Below are 21,358 nucleotides of genomic sequence, written 5' to 3'. Positions count from 1 at the left end.
TGAGACGCACAGAGTCAGGTTCATGAACTCATACATATTTCCAGCTGTTTTATTTATCCTCCTTCTTCCTTCCTGTCTGCTTTCTCTCTCCATTGATGTGAGGTGAAGTGACCTTTATAAACTCAAACCCTCAGGCTGCCTTGTGGAGTTGTGAAAAGCAACTTCTTACCTCCTGCTTGTGTGTCAGTACAGTACAGCCCATATGTACCATGGTGTATGCATAAAGGCATCTGTGTGTGTGCTGCAAGGTTTAGGCACTACACTCAGTCAAATGCCTCTTTTACAGAAGATGCCTCATTGCTTTTTCCTGCTGCTTCTGTTTATGTAAAATACAGTACACACCTGATGTGACGCTTGTGACGACTGACATATTTTTGTTTCTAGCAGACCTGATTTTCATATTTATCTTGGGGCTTGTGGATTTACATATTTTGTGTGACTGCTTGCGTGTGTGTTTGTGTGGATCACGTACACTTTCTCAAGGCAGGCCTCTCTGGACATGTTCTGTAGCAAGAGGTTAGATGCCAGGTTGAACAGCTCTTCCGCCCATTCCTGCAGTAAATAAAACACAGACACACACACACATAAAAAAATAAGGAAGTTGAGATACTGATCACATTATTGTTAAATGGCCTTTTCATAATTCTAATGAACTTTTGTCATTAGAGCAACCAGCCAAATCCCGCAATATTAACAAATTAATTGTTCCTATTTTGTCTTCATTATCACTCACCTGCATGTCTGGTTTATCACTTTATTCAGTTGAAAACATTTCCTCTGTGTTTTCTGGAAATGTTTCATAAACACTGATCCGACAGACATGAATGGAACACTCAGTTAAAACACTGAAATGATCAAAGGTGGAGGAATGAGGTTTTCATCACTAGCAATACACTTGCAATATTTATTGCAGTTGATGGCTGCTGGTTGTATCTTTTTTACAAGGCTATCATTATAATTGTTTTGTTGTTGTTCTTGACAGGATATTTACCTTAGCCGTCTCCTCCTGGAAAGCCATGAAGTTCAGGTAGGTGATGTTGACCATGTCAGGGCCGCTCACCACGGTCAGCATCCTGTTCTCCATCTTCCCCGCCAGCGTGCTGACATCCAGCAGCTCACGCAGCTTGGCTTCCTGAACAATGAAACAGAAACGAGACAAAGATCAACTTGTGCAAACCAATGAAAGTCATCAAGTGATGGTGTAAAGTGCATTTTCATATGAAAATCAGCCCCAATAGTGGGCTACAGTTCATCTTCAAGAAACTTAACAGCCCAAACAAAATGTTCGTCTGTGGAAGGGCGTCTGTGGAAGGGCAAATGACAGGCCGTGTAAAAAGACTTGGCATGCTTTTTTTGAGGAAGTGAGAGACAGTACTGCTCTGTGTCAAGTTTCTTTTGTTTTGATGTTGTTTTACAACAAAACTGCTCTCTGAATGCACTGAACTGAAACAAGACCTGCCAGTCTGACGCCTGATTTGTGTGATTAATGAGAGGTCAGCTGTCTGAGGCAGACAGTGTGAGGAGCGAGGTGAGACGCCACAGTCCCAGTAGATCCCAATGCGGCTTGCAGCTTCCATATTACAGGCAATAAAAGCAGCAAACAAGGTGGGTTAAGCAGCACTAGGACAGGAGACTTTTTCAAGTGTAAACTAATTAAAGGGGCTGGAGGCACTGAACTGACACTAGTGAACTTGCTGGCACAATATGTAGACTTTTACTGTTTCAAACCACACAAGACCACAAAACATCTGCTGGGGATTTGTGGTGCTATTTACTATCAATGACCCCACGACAACTCTCCAAATCCTGAGAGCTTAATGGTTTTCAAACCTTGCTTTCCAGCTTGTTTTCAGTTTGGAAGACATCCTCCTGTTGCATCACATTTTCAGCTTTAACTGTGAAAGATGGTACTAAGAGGAGCTGCTAATGCATAGCAGTAACTTGCGACCATGCATAACATCACAGGACCAAATGTTTCATTAAAAATCATCAGTAAATTCACTAAGCTGAGGAGATCCCATGAGGGTTGTGTTTTTGCTTTGAAATGTTTTTAATAAACGCTTTCAATACTGAAAATTCATGAGAGGAAATTATCTCCACCTTGAGCAATGCAATTTAATGCAATGTAATTTCACTGCAACCTTCATCATCGAACAAATTCAGCAGGTTAAATGAGTCTGTTGTAAGAAGTCTGTTGTCGGTTTTGTGACAAAATGTTGGGTGCTGGCAACAGTTCAGTTCACACAGAGAAAAAACAAATGAAAAAGAATTTGTATTCAGCGGCGGTAATTGTCTAAGGAAAACTAAACCAAACTAATTTTTAGCAAATATACATTTAAGCAGCTCATCTTTGGTGCAAATCATATAAAAAAACTAACTACAATGCCTCTGAGGTGCAAGACAAGAATAACAATGATCTTTTTCTCTCCTTTGCGGCCCAGTACGCAAGCAGCATACAAAATGGTTGCTCTGGTTTAATTAACACAACAAAAAAGCCCTGTAAAGGATTTTGCAGTGAAAGCAAATGAGCTCCCACTAATTTAACCAATCAAACAAAGAGCATTGTGTCCTGTGTCACGCTGATAAATGTCCTCTACACGTCCCTCACACCCCCCAATCAAATTGTGCGGCTTAGTGGCGCCCACTATTATCACGCTGAACTTTTCGGAGGCAATACATTTTCCCCTATTGAAGAATCTCTCCACTCTGATAGCCTGTCTGTCTGCCTGCCTCTCATATAAGCATTCAGAGTTTTATGTGACTGCATGGAGAGCTGCTCTCTTGAAAAGAATATGCCTTACTATAATTTCCAGAAGAGAAGAAGGTGATATAACTAACTGTACGTATGGCACACAAATGACAGTTTTCCAGCGTTCTGTGATTTGCAGATGGCTTTCACTCAGAAGGTTAAAGTTACACGATCCTGGGCTTGACCACCAATCAATTGAGCACAAAGTGCTGATTTGAACGGGAATCCATCACTGCCCACTTGCGTGTTCTGAATACCGCCAGCCCCATCAATCAAAGCATAAAAAGCCACTTTCAATTTGCTAAAACACACAATGCCCAAGTACCCTTTGAGGGATGCTTTGGCAGACTGCCGAAGATGAAAGGCTTCTGAGAACAGACGAGACGACAGTAAGATACATATTTCATTTATTACAGCGCTTCAACGTCAATACAATTTGATACTGTTTTGATGCTACTTGTAGCCATTAGCTGAACATACAGCTCATCTCCTTGTGAGCAGTCAGCGCAGGGTCTGATCTGGGAGGGAGCTGCAGGCACTCACAGCACATGAACTTGAGAAACATCAGCAGTTATGCTGAGGAAGAACTTAGTCGGAGAGAAATGAGCTGATGACAGGGAGGCGGACCCTGCCGGGCAGTGTGTATGTGTGTGTGTGTGTGTGTGTGTGTGGGGGGGGGGGGGTAAAACCATGAAAAGAGAAGAACGGAAGAGGAGAGGAGTGGGCTCAGCCATGTGAGTGAAATGTAATTTGTGCTGGTGCATTGTGGGAGCCATTGGAGGCACGCCTGGAGTCCCAGTTACCACAAAGATGAGAGATTTCGAGCCAAACAGGCTATGGGTAGGGGTTGGATGGGATTTGGGTTGATGGAGTGGTTGAAGCAAGAAGAACATACTTCACTGAGACAGCTTAGCCTCTGTACAAGACATTCATGGACCACTGAAGTCTACAGTTTCCAGAGTGTATGCGTGTGAATGTGTGTCATGTAGCCGCGAGTCCGTGCTTGCGAGTGTGTGTTTATTCAGGCATACATGGTGCATGTTAGCAGCTGCAGTGTGCCAGTACGGCAGCTCCTCTCAGTCACTTAGCATTCAGGTGGAGCCGCAGCCTCAGGAAATACACAGACTTCCTCTTCCTGCCTTCGTTTCTCACAAGCCCTACCTGTCACCAGCCATGCACTCAAACTGTGTCACACTCTGTTGGGCACCAGGGAAAGGATTCAGATTGGCAAAGGGAAGTCAGCCACACCTCAGGTCATTAAACCTGCAGCACGGCACCTGTCTAAACTCTCACACACACGCGCACCAGCTTGGAAGTGCACAATCACACACACACATCCACATGAGAGTACAAATGCATCAAACTGTGCTCAAGCTGGAACAAATCAAGATACACACATGTGAATGCACACACAGTCACGTGTGTGAGTGTGTGCGTAAATACACACACAGGGACATCAGATCAAAGGAAATGTCAATATGAATGATTGATGATGACCCAACTACCTACACACAAGCCACTCAACACTTCCTATGTGTAGGCAGTGCGTTGCAAAATATTAAAAAGTTCCACAGAGGTCCATTCTAAAATAAGCAGAACAGAGGATGCCTTATCACACTGTGATTCTCATTTTTGGACAAGCAGTAGCGGCAATATTTCATGTTTTTCTGAAGTGTTTCCCTTAAAAAATATGCTGGGGCGGTTGAAATAATTGATTAGGTGTCAAGGATAGCTGTTTTAATAAGTGAACAGTGCCTTGTTCAAGGAAGGGGCCGCTGGTGTACAAATTGATGTTACAGGTTCTTCAGAAGTACTGTTTTTTTCTCCTTAATGTGCCAAATCTCACAAGACTTACAGTTCACAGCATGGTGCGTAAAAAAAAGCCACTTTGGTTGGCGTCTTGAGGATGCTTGCACTTTCATTGACCCTGCCAGGGTTTGTTGCAGTTCACACTACATTTTTCAAAGCATCTGCACTTGAAAAATGAAGGGGTGTTTAAGAAGCACAAAGTTTAAGAAATGTTTCTAGGGGTTTAAGATTTTGGAGGATACAAATATTAAATATTGTATGATTTATATAAGCTAGGCGTGGCAGTTGAAACCTGGCGTAGACAGTCAGATGCAATCATTGTCTGCCGTGGATCACCTCATCCGACCTCACACTCTTCATGAATTCCTAATCCCTTCATCTGACAGAACACCCAGTTATGGCCCTATCAACCCCAGAGAAGCACAGGTAGAGATAAACACAAGCTCACATGAGCATCCGACTATAACATCAGTATTCAGAGGAGCACGTCTTAACATATGGAGCTATGACACTGCAGAGCAGCAGTGCAGGTTACGGAAAGGGCACCAATTCTCCTTCTGCTGGCTAGCCTTGTTAACTAACAGAGCGGGAAGATGCTGCTGGTGGGGAAGTAAAAAGCCTCAGGCATTTGGACGGAAATTATGGGATATCAAGCTGGGGGTGATGTGCTCATTCTGCCATGCAAATACTGTGCAAATGCATGTTTTGTCATTCTTTTTATGTGTGGGAGTAGATGTGCAAGTGTGGCTAGATGATGATCTGCCTTATGTCAATTACCTTTATGTCATGTTAGTGTTGTGTGAAGGGTTTGTTCAAGTGTGTAAGTTTGTGTGCCTATTTGCTGTTACGTATGCCCTCTTGTTTATCAGACAGTATGAGTCACAGAGTGTACGGAGCATTTCACCCACAGCAAAGCTAATCCTAAGACGACTCCCTCTCCTGGCGATGCAGTCATTTATTTAAGAGGGTCACGCTGCATCTGCAGAGCATGTTTTAAACATTAGCCACATCATAACTTACACAGAGAGAAAGCATTGAAACATCGATCCCAATAGAAGAAAGAGCCCTGTCTTTCACGCCAAGCTAAAGCCGTTTCCCGAAAATGACCTTTCTAATCACATGCATGTGCACACGCTGACACGCACAGTCACAAAAATGTAGACATCACATTCTTCAAGAATCCAGATACCACGAACAGCAGTCTGCACTCACACGTAGACACACAGACACATACACACTGTGGAGGTAAGACTTGTTTTATCTGTTCTCACACACAGGCACTGTATCAGTGACTATATTTGCCCTGTAAATGATGTGCTGTACATTCTGCATGTACCTTAACAGCAAAATGATCTCAGCACAGCATGACCATACACATTGCATCAATCACATTTATTTAACAAATTTATTTCAACAGAATGGTCAATAAACAGATTAAAAAAAGGAAGACACTTAAAAAATGCTCAGTGCAGAAATCAGAGGATTTCAGTGTAACATTTTTGGCAAGTTAAACAGCCCTGCAGCTAAACGGATTGTAGAGGCTGCATGCAAAGACACACACACACACACACACACACACACACACACACACACACAAAGAAAGAAACATACAAACAAAGAAACCAGCAACTTCAATTCCTTCACCCTCACAGTGGGGAACTACAGTGTGGAGCATTTTTGCTACAGGGGGACACCATGTAGTTCAGCTTTAAAGCTTTTCTGCTGATCAAACGGCCTGTTTGATTCAGCCTCAATAGCAGCAGCTTTTCATATAAGGATGGAAGAGCTGTCTGCTCCCATTACAGCTCTGCAGTTTCATATTTTAAACTTCCTCAGCTTGGAAACCGCCTTACTATTTTTTCTAGCTTTGGGAAAAACTCAGCCGCTATACAGCGCAGTGTGTACAGACTGGGGATAAGCCCACAGATAAACCTCTGACAAACAACTGCATTGTAAAAACGATCAAAGTACGTGAATGGGAACAGAAGAGGATGAGATGGAAGGTGCAGGGGAATCGTAGAGGGATCAGGAGGGAGTCTTTGATTCTGGGGCATCCATCCTCCCATCTCCCGCTATCTGCATCCTGCTCACATCCCCTCATCTGTAAGGCTCACTGTCTCTGTCTTCTTTTTATTATTCTCCCACAGGGTCATAATTCATTTGAGCACTCAAGTGTCAGTGGATGCAGACCACCACATTTTTGCGAGGCGGAGAATTGCCTACAAGGCCAGGAGTAAAAGGTCAGTGCTTCATCAGTCAGCTGTCAGGTGATGCATCACTGACCACAGTATGGAACCAAGTGTTCGGCTCTGTGTGCCCCTGCAATCGTCAGCCATAAAAGACCTTCTCAAAATTGGGAAAAGGGTTTGCTAGTGTGCCAAAATGATGCTAATTTCTTAAAATGATACTTATTTTCCTTTAAGCCATCTGGCTCTCTTGCCTGTCATGCAGCTGTATTGGCCACTGTCCATCAATGAAGCATCAGTGAACACAGTGTGAGCTCAAGGATGCAGGATTAATAACCCTTCGATGCTAAATATTTTCTCTTTATATTAGTTTGACTGAGGGGTTTAATGATTAAGGAGTGAATTAGAATAACGAAAATCCCAACCTGATTAGAGCAAAGCTTTAGTTCATCATTAGCTCCCCACTAGAATACATTTGCCAGGGGTGATGTGGCGTTGGCGCTCATGCATGTAGGCACAGGTTGAGGAAATGCGTGGGAGGAGGTTGAAAGCTCATATGGACTTAACAATCCCCCGTTCCAGCTCTTCAATGGGGGCATTTCATTAACCCCCGAAGCAGTGAGACATGAAACGAGAGGCAGAGGGGTGGACGGAGAGCACATATCACGCCATTTCCAAAATGCCAGCACATCGGCAATAACTTGTGGTGACAGGCACCCATTTTCATGTGTTGGGGAAGCGGTCTAACATTCACACCCAATGCTAATCATCTCATGACGCACAGTGGAACTGAGCATCACAGACTTTAAGGGGAAAGTGAATAATGCATTTTTTAAAAAGAGCAGTTATACAACCAATGTATTTCTCATTTTATCATGACTAATCTAATCACGGACCGCACAAACTTATTACAGAAATTCCTCTTTCTGATCAGAGTTCATTCTTCTGCACAGCTAGACTTCTGTCAAACTGTCATAAAGCCTGCAGGGCAGCTGGACTCACTCCAGGAAAAAGCGTTTTAGAAAGAAATTCACAAGTTGAGGTGTGTTTGATGTATCGTTCCAGAAACTTTTATAATTTTCATGGAACTACTCCTAATTCCACTCAGCACACTAACTAAAACAATTTACTGAGTTTTCATACCTGGAGCACTAACCATTCTGACAAAGTGTCGCTTGCTATCATGTATCAATGTTTTGCCAATGCAAAGATGCCAATGCAATAAATACAGTTTTTTCTGAATGTGATCTTGAATTTGAGGCAGTTGGTTTAATCATAAATCAAAGATTCTGGGCTTAAAACACTAACGACATCCACCTACACAAGAACAGACTTTGAGGAAGTTTGAAAGGAAGACAAAAGCCCACTATCACAGTGTTTAAGTGGAATAAAAATGCAGATGCCTGACAGCTGTTGACAGCTGTGACTGCCGCCTGGGCCAGAAAATGGCAGAAACCCCTAATTCAGTCTGCCACCCCGCATATAAAAACTCTTGACGTCTCATTCAGGCTGCTGTGTCATTTGAGGAGAAACATCCTTCATTGGAAACATAAGGAATGCTTGAAAGCATTTGACTGAAAACTGCAGCCTCCTCGGTAACTAAATCATCTGATTTAACTGTCACCCAACAGACAGTGTCACAAAGAGTCGGCCACAGAGGAATTCTCACCGCTTCTGACATTTTCTCCGTGTTTTTTTTCTGAGCTGGAATAAGTGTGTGTGTGTGTGTCTGTTTTTGTGTTTATGTGTACACCTCCTACAAGAAAATATCTCATGGAGGACAACAACATAATTGCGCTTCGTAATCGCTGTAATATAATTTCAAATCACTTCATTCTTCAAATAATCTCTGATATTCCAGCATGCTAAACAAATGTTTTTCATTTTATGGTCAACATGACCGCAATCTTTCCAAAAGACAAATAAGAAAAGAATCTCTATTGGCTGCACATGATGACCGCAGGGCTTTGAAGAGAATAATGCTCCAGAAATGGAGAGGAAATTGGACAATCTTGCTGAGAAATCTGCTTTGCTCTGGCACCAAGGTAACAGGAGAAGCAGAGTGAAGAAGAGTGACACTAAGGCACTGTAGGGACAAAAATTATTGGGGTGGAATGTTATATTTAATTTCACAAAAAAGCAAGGCCCTCGCCTGCTCATCAATATTTTCAGCATCTCCGTGCCTCCAAACCCTGTTTTGAATTTGTTGGAAGATACAAGGACTGTTCAAGGACTTCTCATATTTTTCTGTTCTTTTTATGATAGTTGCATATGAACTCGCTGATGTGCATTGGTCTTTAAAGACGTATATGAGGTTTTGAAAATATGCAGAAGAAGAGCAGAACCGCAGACTTTAAATGTATTATCTATGCATTTATCTTTGACAATAAATCTCACAAGGAAAGACTAAAATTAACTACAAATATAGGACGAGAAAATCCCCTGCCAAAAAAAGCCACCTTTTTTTACAATGAAGTCCTGCTAAATAGAGGGCTATTTAGCAGGACTTCATTGTAAAAAAAGGATTCTTTAAAAAGAGTCAATGCATGTTCACAGAAACCCAATCAAAACTCATAGCAACACCTGGACAAGACACCAGAGAATACAAGATTATACAGCCATTAATTGCAAAAAACAGACTTTTGGAGCAGATGCCTGAGTAACACAGGGAATAGCAGGCCTGTAGGGAAGCAGACTGCCAGCATGGATTAAGAGGGAACATAAAAGCTTGGAGGGCAGGACATAAGGACAATTATACAGAGGAGACTAGCCACATCTCTGTCACAGAGAGTCCCTTTGCACCTGGGAATGTAACCTGCAGAATAATCTGTTACAAGGGCACACATTCTGTATGCAGTAGCAAAATGAGGTTGTAAATTTTACATGTGTTCATACACTTGTGTGCGTGCACACATGGGTACTTGTGAGCATCTAAGAGTAGGTCGGTGTCTGACGGAGAGACAGTTAGAAGGAGTGAGGGAGAATAAACGGAGAAAAAGAGGCAAGAGGACGACTCACGCTGTGTGTGAATCATTGTGAAGGAAAGACGGAGAGACAGAAGGGGCAAGGGGCAGGTTTGATGAGGTGGAAGTAGTCTACCTGGCAAGCACTCTTCCTCTCGCTGGCTGAGCTCACATTGGGCAGACAGGAAGGCAAGAGGCACAGACAGGAAGGAGCTGACCTCAGATACACCACATGAACTCCAGCAGGAGAAAAATAATCAACCGCTGTGACTCACCAGCTCAGCACTTCTCATTCGAACGCGCGGCGAACAAAACTGGGGACTTGGTAGCACACGAGTCAAATGGCTGAGCTGGCAATCATATCAAACACGCAAGCACACTTTGTTGAGGAATTTAATAAAGCACGACAAGTGTGTTGTGTAATCACATGATATACTGCCAAAAACAAAGCTAAGAACAGGCAAATGTCAAAAAGAAAAAATCTGGCTTACAGATTTTTGATAGCTTTCGAGTGTGATGTTATCCACTGACATTTAACGAAGCTAAATTAATTATATAAAAAGGGATGTAAACGTTTTAGACAAATGGTTAAATTAAGGGTTAAACAAAAAATGTAACCTAGACCACTCAATCAATGAAGTGAAAAGCTAAAAATTCTTATAAGGGAATAAATGACACCATTTGATTTATTTCACCCAAAGTAACAAGTGTAAGACTCAAAACTTTGAAAAGTTTGTCATTCTGCCTGACATTTTTCTCTTGTTGCTTAAAAGTACTTCCTCCGTCTCAGCGTGCCTCAGGTATTCTGGTCATTACTCCCACCCACTCTCTGTGAGTCATTCACATCAATTTGTGAGGTGGATGAACCCCATTCTGTTCAAGCTGTCCATCAAGTGGCAGTCTTTCAGAGGTGGCACTAAAAACAGCTTCCGGGCACCAGAAACTGGCAGGTACATAACAACAGTAATTATCCTGCAGTCGTACAGAAGCTCTAATTTAGTGCGGGCAGCTAACAGCAATCAGTATGTACAGTACAGGCACACATGCAAGCGACACAAGCCTGTGCACTGGCATCCGACACGGCACAGATGCATATACACCCACACAAAGACTAATAAACATAGTGGAAAAATAGACACGGAACAGGAACAGTCTTGAGATTGCGGGAACAAGCATCCATATTTTTGATGCATCCTTGAACTGGACCCTGGATTTCCACCTGCTGTATTCTCTAAGTGACCCTGAACCCCCTGTGGAGGGGGATACCAAGAGGGGATCAATACAGTATAATACTATTATCAGTATTAACAGTAGTTGTGTAAACTCAGGCAGAAGGTAGACAAACACACCACAGATAATTCTACAGATGTGTAACAGAATTTCACCATTACAAACACTGGTACAATGGTGGGTTGTATTGCCAGCTAGCAGCAAAACAGGATACAAAAATAACGTGAGAACATGCCCCCCCCCCAAAAAAAAAACCTAGCCTAATTTCACTTTCTCCTCTTCAATCAAGATCAGCCTCTTTTCCTCAAAGTGGCCTGCAAAGACTCACAGTAAAGCAGCAGGCTGTTTGGAAAGAGGGCCATTTCCAGCCTTCAGTCTTCCCTCTGGCACCCTGCTTGGGCCCTCCAAGAGCCAGGAGCCCCATGGAGAGAGGCCCCGCAGGGGAAATGTCCACAATGGGGTCCAGGAGTAAATAATTTATACAAGTCCCTGTTGACACAGAGCAGCCTTCGGGCTGTAGATGCTCTGCCACTGCTGCTGCTGTGAGGAGGCAGCATATGTCCTCTCCCTTTAGCTGTTTCCATTCTTGCCGTCTTTTACTTACAACCCCCCCCCCCCCCCTTCCTTTTTTCTTGACGAAACACTCCAATATACAGGGCTCCTTGCTGTGTAGAGGACACTAAGCAGATTCCATCCCCAATGACATCTTTAATAATTCTGACCAGAACCAATTGGGTTTATTGGAGGACATTCCTGCAGGACTAAAGGGGAGGGCTGTGTAGCATCAGAAGTAGTCTCTGTATAAAGTAATACTGAGGCTGAAGAGAAGGGGCTGTGCTTCGTCTTTCTGCTGATGGAGACATACACAGAGACCTGGTTTTATTCATCCCAGAGATGTGGCTTTGCCCCGATTTGTTAGGCTAATTTGAATGACGCACAGGAGTTGTGCCATAATACAGTGCATGGCCTACAATTCTAAGAAGTGTACTGGCCTGTAAAATAAATCCACACAGTATAGAGACACAAAATGTATTGTCAGAGTCCTGCAGGGAACTTTACCCATGCATCATGAGCTTTTCTTGCTTTTACATCATCTAATAATTACTCACAGCCAGGGTAATGATATAGTCTCTACACAACATAATATGGCGACTGTAAACTCCAAGCAAACTAATATAATAAGGCTAAATGGAAGTGGAGAGGATATTAAGTTTATTTATTATATACAGGCTCTGACTGAAATGACACGTTGTTGCCAAAAAATCTTCATATTCACTCATTTACTTATATTAAACTAATGAGAAATGTAACACAACATGTTTCTTAGAGTCACTGTGAAACCGGAAGTGAGAGCGTTATCGTCTTCCATAATGTGGCGTTGCAAGAGGGATCATCTTTCAGGTTTGATTGGATCGCTCAAAGTGGGGTGGCTTAGCGAACTGTGGGGAGATAAGGAGCTTCCTTTGGATCAGGAGGAAGAGGATGAAGGAGAGATGAACAAATTCAACTTCAACTACATTCTTTGGAAATGTAAACAAAGTTTTTGCCAACTCAAATACACACCTCTGATGATATCACTCGACTAGCTGCGATGACCAACAAGCTAATGGTCAAGGGCAGTTTTATATTATTATTTATATCACATTTGATTGAAAATGGTCGATTAGTTGTGTATGTATGGAGAAATAGAAGAGGGATTTTAATATGAAAATACTCAAAAATCATTTCTTACTATATTTGGCAGAGATAACTAAACAGCTGACACGAGGACACAGGATTTGAACTTGGAAAATGCATTTTTTATTTCACTGTCTTTAAAGCATCTCAGTGCTCCAACTGGCATTAAATCCTAATGTGGCTTCACAAAATCAATGTTACACTCTTGAGGCATTCATGCCTGCCATTAAGGTGAGTCTCATAGGACAAATCTACTGCTACAATCTACAGCACTGTGTCACGGCCAATCTCGAGTGAAACAGAATGTTACTCACATCAAAGCTCATTATTTTTCTGTGAAACCACAGCAGAGCTGTTTCATGGGAACGTCTTATGCCAGCGAGGAGGTCAGGAGGTATATGCTTCAGACAGCCAACACAAAAAAAAAAAGTCTGAGGAAACAGTTGTTTAGCGCCACGCTGTCAAGCCAGTTCACACACACTACTGTTCCGCACATAGAGAGCAGAATTTACTGGGTGACATAATTCTGAGCATAAACAAACCTAATTGGGCCTCCAAATCCCTCTGCAAACATTTGAGGATTCTTGGTAAGCATCGTGCAGTCATAATTGTGATTTATCCTCTGTCTGTAGTCATCATTTAGCCTTTTGCCATCATTAGCTTCGCCGTCACACAGAGAGCCTGCTGTCTCGACATCCCCAGACCATCTGCCAGGCCAGGCCATGCCAGCCACCAACCAACCAGCCACCTACCACCCTCGCATAACGCCCCATTTGGTATGGCATCTGTGTGCTCCACTGATCTGCCAACAAAGGATTATGAATGTTCAAACAAGCCCTTGGATATTTAACAAAATTCAAAAGGCCATTTAATCCTATGGTCTATGTTTGAGCTAATGCACTGACAGTGATCTGGGGACACCCCATTTCAAGATGCCACGATGTTAATGACACACATGATGGGAGAAATCAACACCCAGTGCGGAACTAGCCTCCATGTCTGATTGGCTTTGATTCTGTGAGGCAGATCTCTGATAAAAGATAATTATCAGTCCACGGTTGTTCCGTCCCAGACAACAGACACCTATGGCACCTCTAAGCTTAATTAGCCAGTCTTGGTTTCTAATGGCAGACCAGACAAAATGCCTGCCACCTGTTAACAAGACCGACAATCCAAAACAGCTGATTATCAGAGAAACCTTTGACTTGTGATCTGCAGCCAAAAGTGCTTGGAAATGCTTGGGATTTTTTTGGGATTTAGATGGAAAGAGAGAGAAACAATAAAATCCTCAGCTTTCACTAGAGTCACGGCTTTTGTTTCTTGGCCGTCCTTCAGGAGTAGAAACTATGAGCAAATTATGGAAACAGACTCGAAGGGTTTCGTATAAACACTGCATTTGTAAATCGTCTTATTCACTCATGGAGTGTGGTAATTTGTAAAAAGCTTATCTAGTGTGGATCAAAGGCGCAGGCAGACCAAACATAATTTCATTGCCTTTTCTATCACCAACAATTGTCAACCTACCGTGCAAAGCCACAACATTTTGGACAAATCAAATCAGACATCTGTCCTCTTCCACACTCCTTGAAGCAGAGCGTATGAAAACTTTCATCACGGTTGGTGGACATTACAACTGCCTCACATTACTGTGAGTGCATATGGATACATGTCTTGAAGATACTTACGATACCATGCTATAAATATCATCAATATACACAGCACCAATTGACAGAGGGAGACTATACTCATGACAGTATTTACTGGCAGAGACCATTATACATCCTTCTCAAACTAAATACCTGCCAGTAGCTTTTGATACTAGTGCTTCCTGCAGTGTAGGCCAGTATATAACAATAGGCCTTTGATCAGAGTAGCTGGGCTTAATTCAATAATTGCAGTACATTACATTACACAATGGGGTGATATAATTCCACCTTTTTTATGCGTAATGCCTTTAACTTAAGATATTTCTGAATCAAGTGCAGTTTTCCTGATGCTAATGGAATAGTCTGCCTTAGTGCTGAATGTTAAACTAAAGAAACAGTTTAAAAAGTAATGAAATGTAGCGAAAGGCTGTTTTAATGAGGTTTGTAATAATAATAATAATTTGTAAGCTTATTCTACAGACAGAATTTTCACTTGCGTTTAAGAAAATAGGTTTTTAAAACTGCACATGAGGCTACAATACTCATTATTGGGACATGTTTTTCCAGAGAGTGTTGTCAGCATCTCTGGTAAGTGTTACACTTGCAGACTGTCAGCTACCAAACCATGTGGTGTCCAGAATGGACGGGGGGAGGGGGGGGTTTGGCCAAACAAATGGCTGCAACAAATGTAATACAACTTCCCGTGGAAACAAATGCACAGATAGCGAAATCATTCAAGAAGAAAAAGGACCAAGTTCTCGGATCCGCACTTAGTTTGTCGGAACATCATTCAATTGAGAAAAACAAGCAAGAGAGAACAAAAAGGCGATTGTGTCTTTTGCTCTGGTCTTTTGGACAGGAAATAGTTCGAGAGAGCTCTGTGGTCTCTGGAACAGCAGCTTTAAGAATCAGGCATTTTCTTTACTAACCCTCCTGAGATTTACTATCGAAAACCAATTAAGTCTTTGGCGTGCTTGTGTGCTCGGAAGGGATCATTGGAGGGAGTGAGAAAGGTCACTCGTCTCTTTATGTCTCGGCATTGGAAAGGTCCCTTAAACACACACACACACTAACACACATTTATACATGTGGCCACAAAAACGTTCACACAGGCACACCCATGTGCGCTGCACCCACCAGTCTTACCTGTTTGATTAATGGTGTTAGGAGCTGACTAGTGTGACCGAGGCGGCAATCAACAGAATTCCCAAGAGCTGCTATATCATCTCATCCATCCTCCACGATCTGTTCACCACATGTCTGTTATGAATAGATGGATGATAACAGTATGGTGGGAAACTCGGAGGAGATATTGATCACCCCAATTAAATCCGAACAAATTAGAGAGGAAAGGGGAGAAACTCTCTCCTGCCTGCAGGCTTGTCTGGATGTTTATTTAACTATGCAACTGCAGTCTGTTTCTAAAATGAGAAATCTACAGTTTGAAATGATCAATGATCATTAACATTGCTTCATTAGCGCTGCTTCATTAGCATTTGCTATCATTAGCAAAGTAAGGCAGATTATAGTTCGTAATTTAAGTCGCTTCCAAAATCATCAACTTTTGAAAGGTAGATTAATTTCTCCAAAAAATCTTTTAGGAAATTATCATGAAAATGGTTCTGAGACTCTGCCAGAGGAGCTTCATATCTCCAAGTCCATCTAATAGCTTACTGCAGATTTGTGAACATTTGAAGGGCCACAGAATGGCAAGCCTTAAGTGCCACATTTGCTGGCTTTGATTAAGAGCCGATGCTGCAGTAGACTGTGTTTTGGGGAAGTTTGATACTTAATGAAACAGAATCAAGTGCTCAGTCAAGCAGAAACAACGTGTACGTTTTAAAAACTCTTGTCCTTAAATCACTTTGAGAATCACAAGTCTGAAACAGACAGATCTCCGCGAATGTTGCTCCAATTACTGCAGTTAAACAAACTCCCTAGACTGACGGAGACATATGCTTTTCAGACGAAATACACTGATAGAGAAGCACAGAGAAGAGAAGAGAAGAGGTGTGAATGTTTCTAGATGAGAGGAGACTTAATTAGTGGTTGATGTGATCGTTCCTATGCTCTCCTGTCAAACGGAAAACTACCATGTGTCAGAGAGCCTTTCCTGCCCTTGTTAGCTCTATGTTCATCCTCCCCTCCTTATGGTTTCCATGGTAACAGACCATCAGACTGGTCGTAACCCCTCATATTTCATACTCACCTGCAAGGTGGGCTTTTTCTGGTTTGTTCATTTTAAACTCAAAAACTACAAACCAATCCTTAAAGTCTCTCACTTATCAATAACTTGCCTGTGATTTAAACAAAATAAGGTGCAAGGTTAGGATCAGTCTACCCAATGTAGTCCATTTAGTGAAGTCCATTTAACATCAGCATGCTAAGTAATGATTGGCATCCCTAAATGATAGCTAGAAAAGAACAACTGGTTCAATATATTGACACGTGGATAAAAGAGTTTAAATACGTAGTTGGCTATAAGAGGATTAACTGTTAAAATAATTAGCCAAATTAATGGATAAACAGTTGAAATAATGACCAAAAGTTAATGGATAAACAACTGTCAGCTAAAAGCAATAGATGAATGGTTGAAAGATTCATCTTCTGCCACTCCAAGTGTCAGCATTAAATACTCAAACTTTATCAAACTGACCTAATGACCGTATGAAAAAATATATAAATACTTAACTTCCATTTTAAAATCAGTGAAAATGAACACATGGAACATGACACGGGTTGATGAAGGGGTACTTCAGCTCATCTGACAGGGATGGGGGGGTACATCTATCTATCTTGACCGTAAGTGTGGACTGACCGTCGCCTGCCTGTAGCAACTAAAATGAAAGACGAATGTGTGTCCGTGTTAACACATTTTTCTTCCCCACCTAAAATGCTGACTTTCTGCTGGCAGCAGCTCTGCTCTCTGAGTCTGAGCGCTCTCGTCTTGACTGCTTCTTATTTGATCAGTTCCAGTTCCACTGGGACAACCTTTGCAGGGTTAACAAAATGTCACATCTGATTTCACTGCGGGCGTCAAGTGACTTGGAGACGTGTGCCAAGTTCCACTAGAATAGACTGACACCAGCACAGCGACAAAAGAAAACGGTCATCACGAGCCAACAGTTCAGCAATTCATTTGTTTCCATGCTGATAGTTTTCAGTACTTTTGTTCTTTCAGAACTTTCTGACCTTGTAGGGATACAGATCAAACCACCACCAATGCAACCTTTGTATGTGTATATAAACATTACTCTTGTCACTTTTTAGATGGCTTTGGGTCATTTCATGTCTTGTGATGAGTTAACTTATTCTAAATGTTGTTTTTGTCTTCCTCTCCAGCTGCTGTGTGTCTGAATTGTTTGTAATTTAATGAGACTTTATGATTGCATCCAACCAATGATACCTTCTTTCATATCTTTGATACACAGCGCAGAGTTGACTTAACTTCAGTTACTTAAAATCAGTAACAGGGACAACTAAGAAACATATACAATACTGTGAAAGTCTTATATTATTGGTGGTAACAGCTTGTTTGTGAAGCTTAGGGTGAAAAATGATTCTTATTTGTTTTGGCTGATCCATAAAGCAGACATCCAAACTCATATCCCCTGTTCTCTCTTTCGTTCTTTTCCCTGCCAAGCTAAAATTACACAATGAAAAGAAGGGATATTCACAAATTCAACAGAAGAACTCTCTTTTCCCAAATAAATAGTTTGAGACATTCCAGCTGGGGCCCTGCTAAAGGTTGGAACTTTACCTGCACAGGTGCACTATTGTGCTTCTTTTAGCCTTTTCACCAAGATAGTCATCTCTGGACCCACTTGGGTAACTCTCCCTCTACGTTGACACAGGCCGCTCTGTTCATCATTAAAGTCTCTATTTCATCTATTCATTCATTCAGTCCTTCTTTTTCCTCATTCATCCTGGTCCAGCAGCTCGGTCTCATGTTAGCTGGGAACAGGAGTAACCTCTGAGGTAGACCAAAGAGAGAGGAGCATCACCTTCGATTTCTCCATGAGCAGTAATGAGATGGCCTGCTTTGCACCAGGGGAATTCATCCGTGTGCAGGGATCACCTAAGTAATTGACTGAAGAATCAAACCCATCAGGGTCCATCACGCTAACCTTTTCTTTGCTTTGTTTTTTTTTTACTCTGCCCCTTTCTCATTCCCTACAGCTGCAGGAGGTTACATTGATGTGCGACGCTGATCAATTGCTTGTCTTTGACTGATGATGAATGGTGCTGCAGTTTTTTTTTTTTTCATGAAAATCAATGAGTCCTTATACCCGTTTACTTTAATCACCTCTTACTGCAAGCTGCCATTTGCCCTGCGGCCAATCCCCCTGATGAAAACCATAGTGAGGAGCAACGGTATCGGTATCCAATCTCTTCTCCACATATTGGCACCGACTGAATTGACTGTTTGATTGAGAGTGCCAGACTGACTAAGAAGAGAGAGAGGGAGTCAAACATGGGAGGGGTTGATACATGCTTGGATATTGTGATGGCATGTTTCAGTAACCACCATAACTCAAAGAGCCATGAGTACGATGGCGTGTGCTTGCATGTTGTGTGTGCATGTGTGCGTGAATCATGACTAAAATGGGAATGAGTGGGAGTTCTCTCTCCAGACCCTGTCAACTGACAGACAGTTTCATGCCTCTGTGCACTAAAATGTCCCTGAGCTGAGCGCACTGGGGAGGCAGGATGAGCCACACTTATAATCATTTCACATTTACCACAAACAAGTCTTTCCCCTTTTTCATTCAATGAATTGTGCTGTATGGGTCTGTTCTGCTCTACCTTAGGAGCATTCAGACAGAGCTCCTCACTCTTCTGCTGCAAAAAAATGTGTCACATTCATTTTCAGCATAGACATTTCAGAAAGTCTTGATATCTTGTTTTGAGCTTTGAAATTGAAAAAAATAGCTAGGAACTGATTCATGACTATGGATTTGACGATTAATTGTGATCAGTGGATTGACTGAAAATACATTTTGATAATCTATTACACATGAAAAGTAATTTCTTTTAGCAAAAATGACAACATTGACAAGACAAACACAGTTCCCACACAACTTTGCAAGTCCATTTTTCTAGATTGTGAACATTAATACATATAGTAGCTCAACGTTTACTCTGTTCCTATGCTTTGTGTTCAGCTGGACCAGAGCTGAGAAGCCACCTCAACAAAGATATGTTGTGCTGAATGATAAGATATGTTTGATTGCATGCGAGACAAGGGAGAGTCAGTCATCATCAATACACCAAAACTGAGAGAGGTGAATTTCCTTTTCAGCATGCCGTCACGTGAAAGCTCAACCAGCGGAGCTTCCTCCTTGCTCTGCACCGAGAAGCTTTCAATGTCGACTCCAAAAGGGATTGCGTATCCACTCATCATCCCTGTGTTTTTCGGGAAAGTAGTCGTTAATTCAGTCCTGCAGTTTAGTGAGATGTATCGTCATAGCTTTTGGCAGAGCATTTCTCCCTGTGGTGTCAAGTTTTTGCATCTCCTAGCAAATGCTGGGAAGCATGTCAAATCTTCCTCTGGAAACGTGACCTGCCCCGAGTGCGATCTTTTTTTTGAAAGCTTCAATATTCTGTCTGTCCAAAAATATTGTGTCCCTTCCCTTGTTCAACTGCTCAAACACATCCGCGAGATACGCCACTTGTGCAAGCCACACTGCATCAGTAAATATGTCCACAATTGGTGAGTTAGCTCTCTGTTTAAGTTCATAGACGCATGAGAGTACTTTTCCTCTCCAGAGCCAGCATACCTCTGCATGGTACAGTGCCTGTGCATGTTCACTGCCCATGTCTTCACACAGCTTCCAAAAACACCTGCGGTTCTTGGGGCTCCGTTTGATGTAATTCACCACTTGACGTCATCTTTCAGTGTTCCATGTTACACTGGCACCATATCTGTAGCTGCTAAGTCCTCTCTGTGCAAAGAACAATCGTGTGAAGTCGTGTTTGGTACTCTTTCCAGAGTTCTCCTCACCACCCTGGAATGTTTTCCAGTCATGCAGGCTGCACTATCAGTTGTTATTCCAACACACTTATCCCAAGTCAGGCCTACTGAACCCAAGTACTGAAAATGTCCTCAGCATTTGGCGGTGGGAAGCTATGTACTACATAGAAACTACTCCTGGAAGTCATCTTCCTATACTTGCTTCACATAAACCAATAAAATGGAACAACTCTCAACAACCGTGGATTCATCCATCTTTAGTGCATAATCATAGTCATAGTCATTGGCCGTTCTACACGCTGTGGTCTGTCTTGAATCCGCCACTTGAATGGTATTGTTGGACAGTGGTATGGTTTTCAATTTATTCACATCAGACTGATTCAGGACCTCTCTACCCATGTCAAGGCCGCGACCCACCAGTTGGGAACCACTGGTTTAATCTACTAATTGTTTCAGCTCTAGTTTAATCCCCGAACCATATAAATTTCAGCTCTGCACTACTAGTAGCTGCAAGCCAGAGATATATTGAGGCCCTCAATCTCTATTTCTCACTCTGTCTCTTGAACACACACACACACACACACACACACACACACTCTCTCTCTCTCTCTCTCTCAGTCTTTCTAACAAAGGCCTTCAGAGAGACTCATTATCATTGATTGTCCTCCTAAAGTTTCCTTTTACATTCAGCTGCTCGTCTCTCAAACCATCAGCGCTCATTTGCACAATTGTCATTCTTAAGGATTTGATCATTAACATGCTGCAAAACACTAATGGTCTCAAGTCCACTATATTGTGACAGTAATCTACATCTGTGACAGCAAGATGTGCTGACAATGTCCATCTGACTATCTGAATCCCATAAGTTAGCACTGATCCCTGCATGTCAGCCTGTGAGCAGGGATCAACTATTATTTCTCTTTGACTACAGGGGACTGTGTAGTTGTGCAGCAGGTGAGACCAGGGTTTGAATTACGATTAGTCCCTCTGGGATGTGGGTGAGGTGGTTGTTTGCATATATATTACTGTGTTACGTCTACAACCCGAGACGCATCTACATAGCACAGATATTATCATACTCCACACACGCACACACACAATCATGCAGACACACAAATAAACCA

At 42.2% G+C, this 21,358-nt stretch overlaps 1 protein-coding gene across 1 annotated transcript in view; it reads right to left on the bottom strand.

Moving 5' to 3' along the window:
- Positions 1-21,358, bottom strand: part of plcb1l (phospholipase C beta 1-like) — a 96,372-nt gene that overhangs the window by 41,870 nt on the left and 33,144 nt on the right. The window contains exons 4-5 of the mRNA XM_070926091.1: positions 992-1,132; positions 473-552 (exon numbers count right to left, since the gene is read on the bottom strand). Coding sequence (XP_070782192.1) covers positions 473-552; positions 992-1,132 — 221 coding nt within the window. The remainder of the gene's footprint in view (positions 1-472; positions 553-991; positions 1,133-21,358) is intronic.

Source organism: Enoplosus armatus, chromosome 19 (genome assembly GCF_043641665.1).
Source record: "Enoplosus armatus isolate fEnoArm2 chromosome 19, fEnoArm2.hap1, whole genome shotgun sequence".
NCBI lineage: Eukaryota > Metazoa > Chordata > Actinopteri > Centrarchiformes > Enoplosidae > Enoplosus > Enoplosus armatus.
Note: the sequence above shows the minus strand (reverse complement) of the source record. Positions and strands in the feature narration are given on the sequence as shown.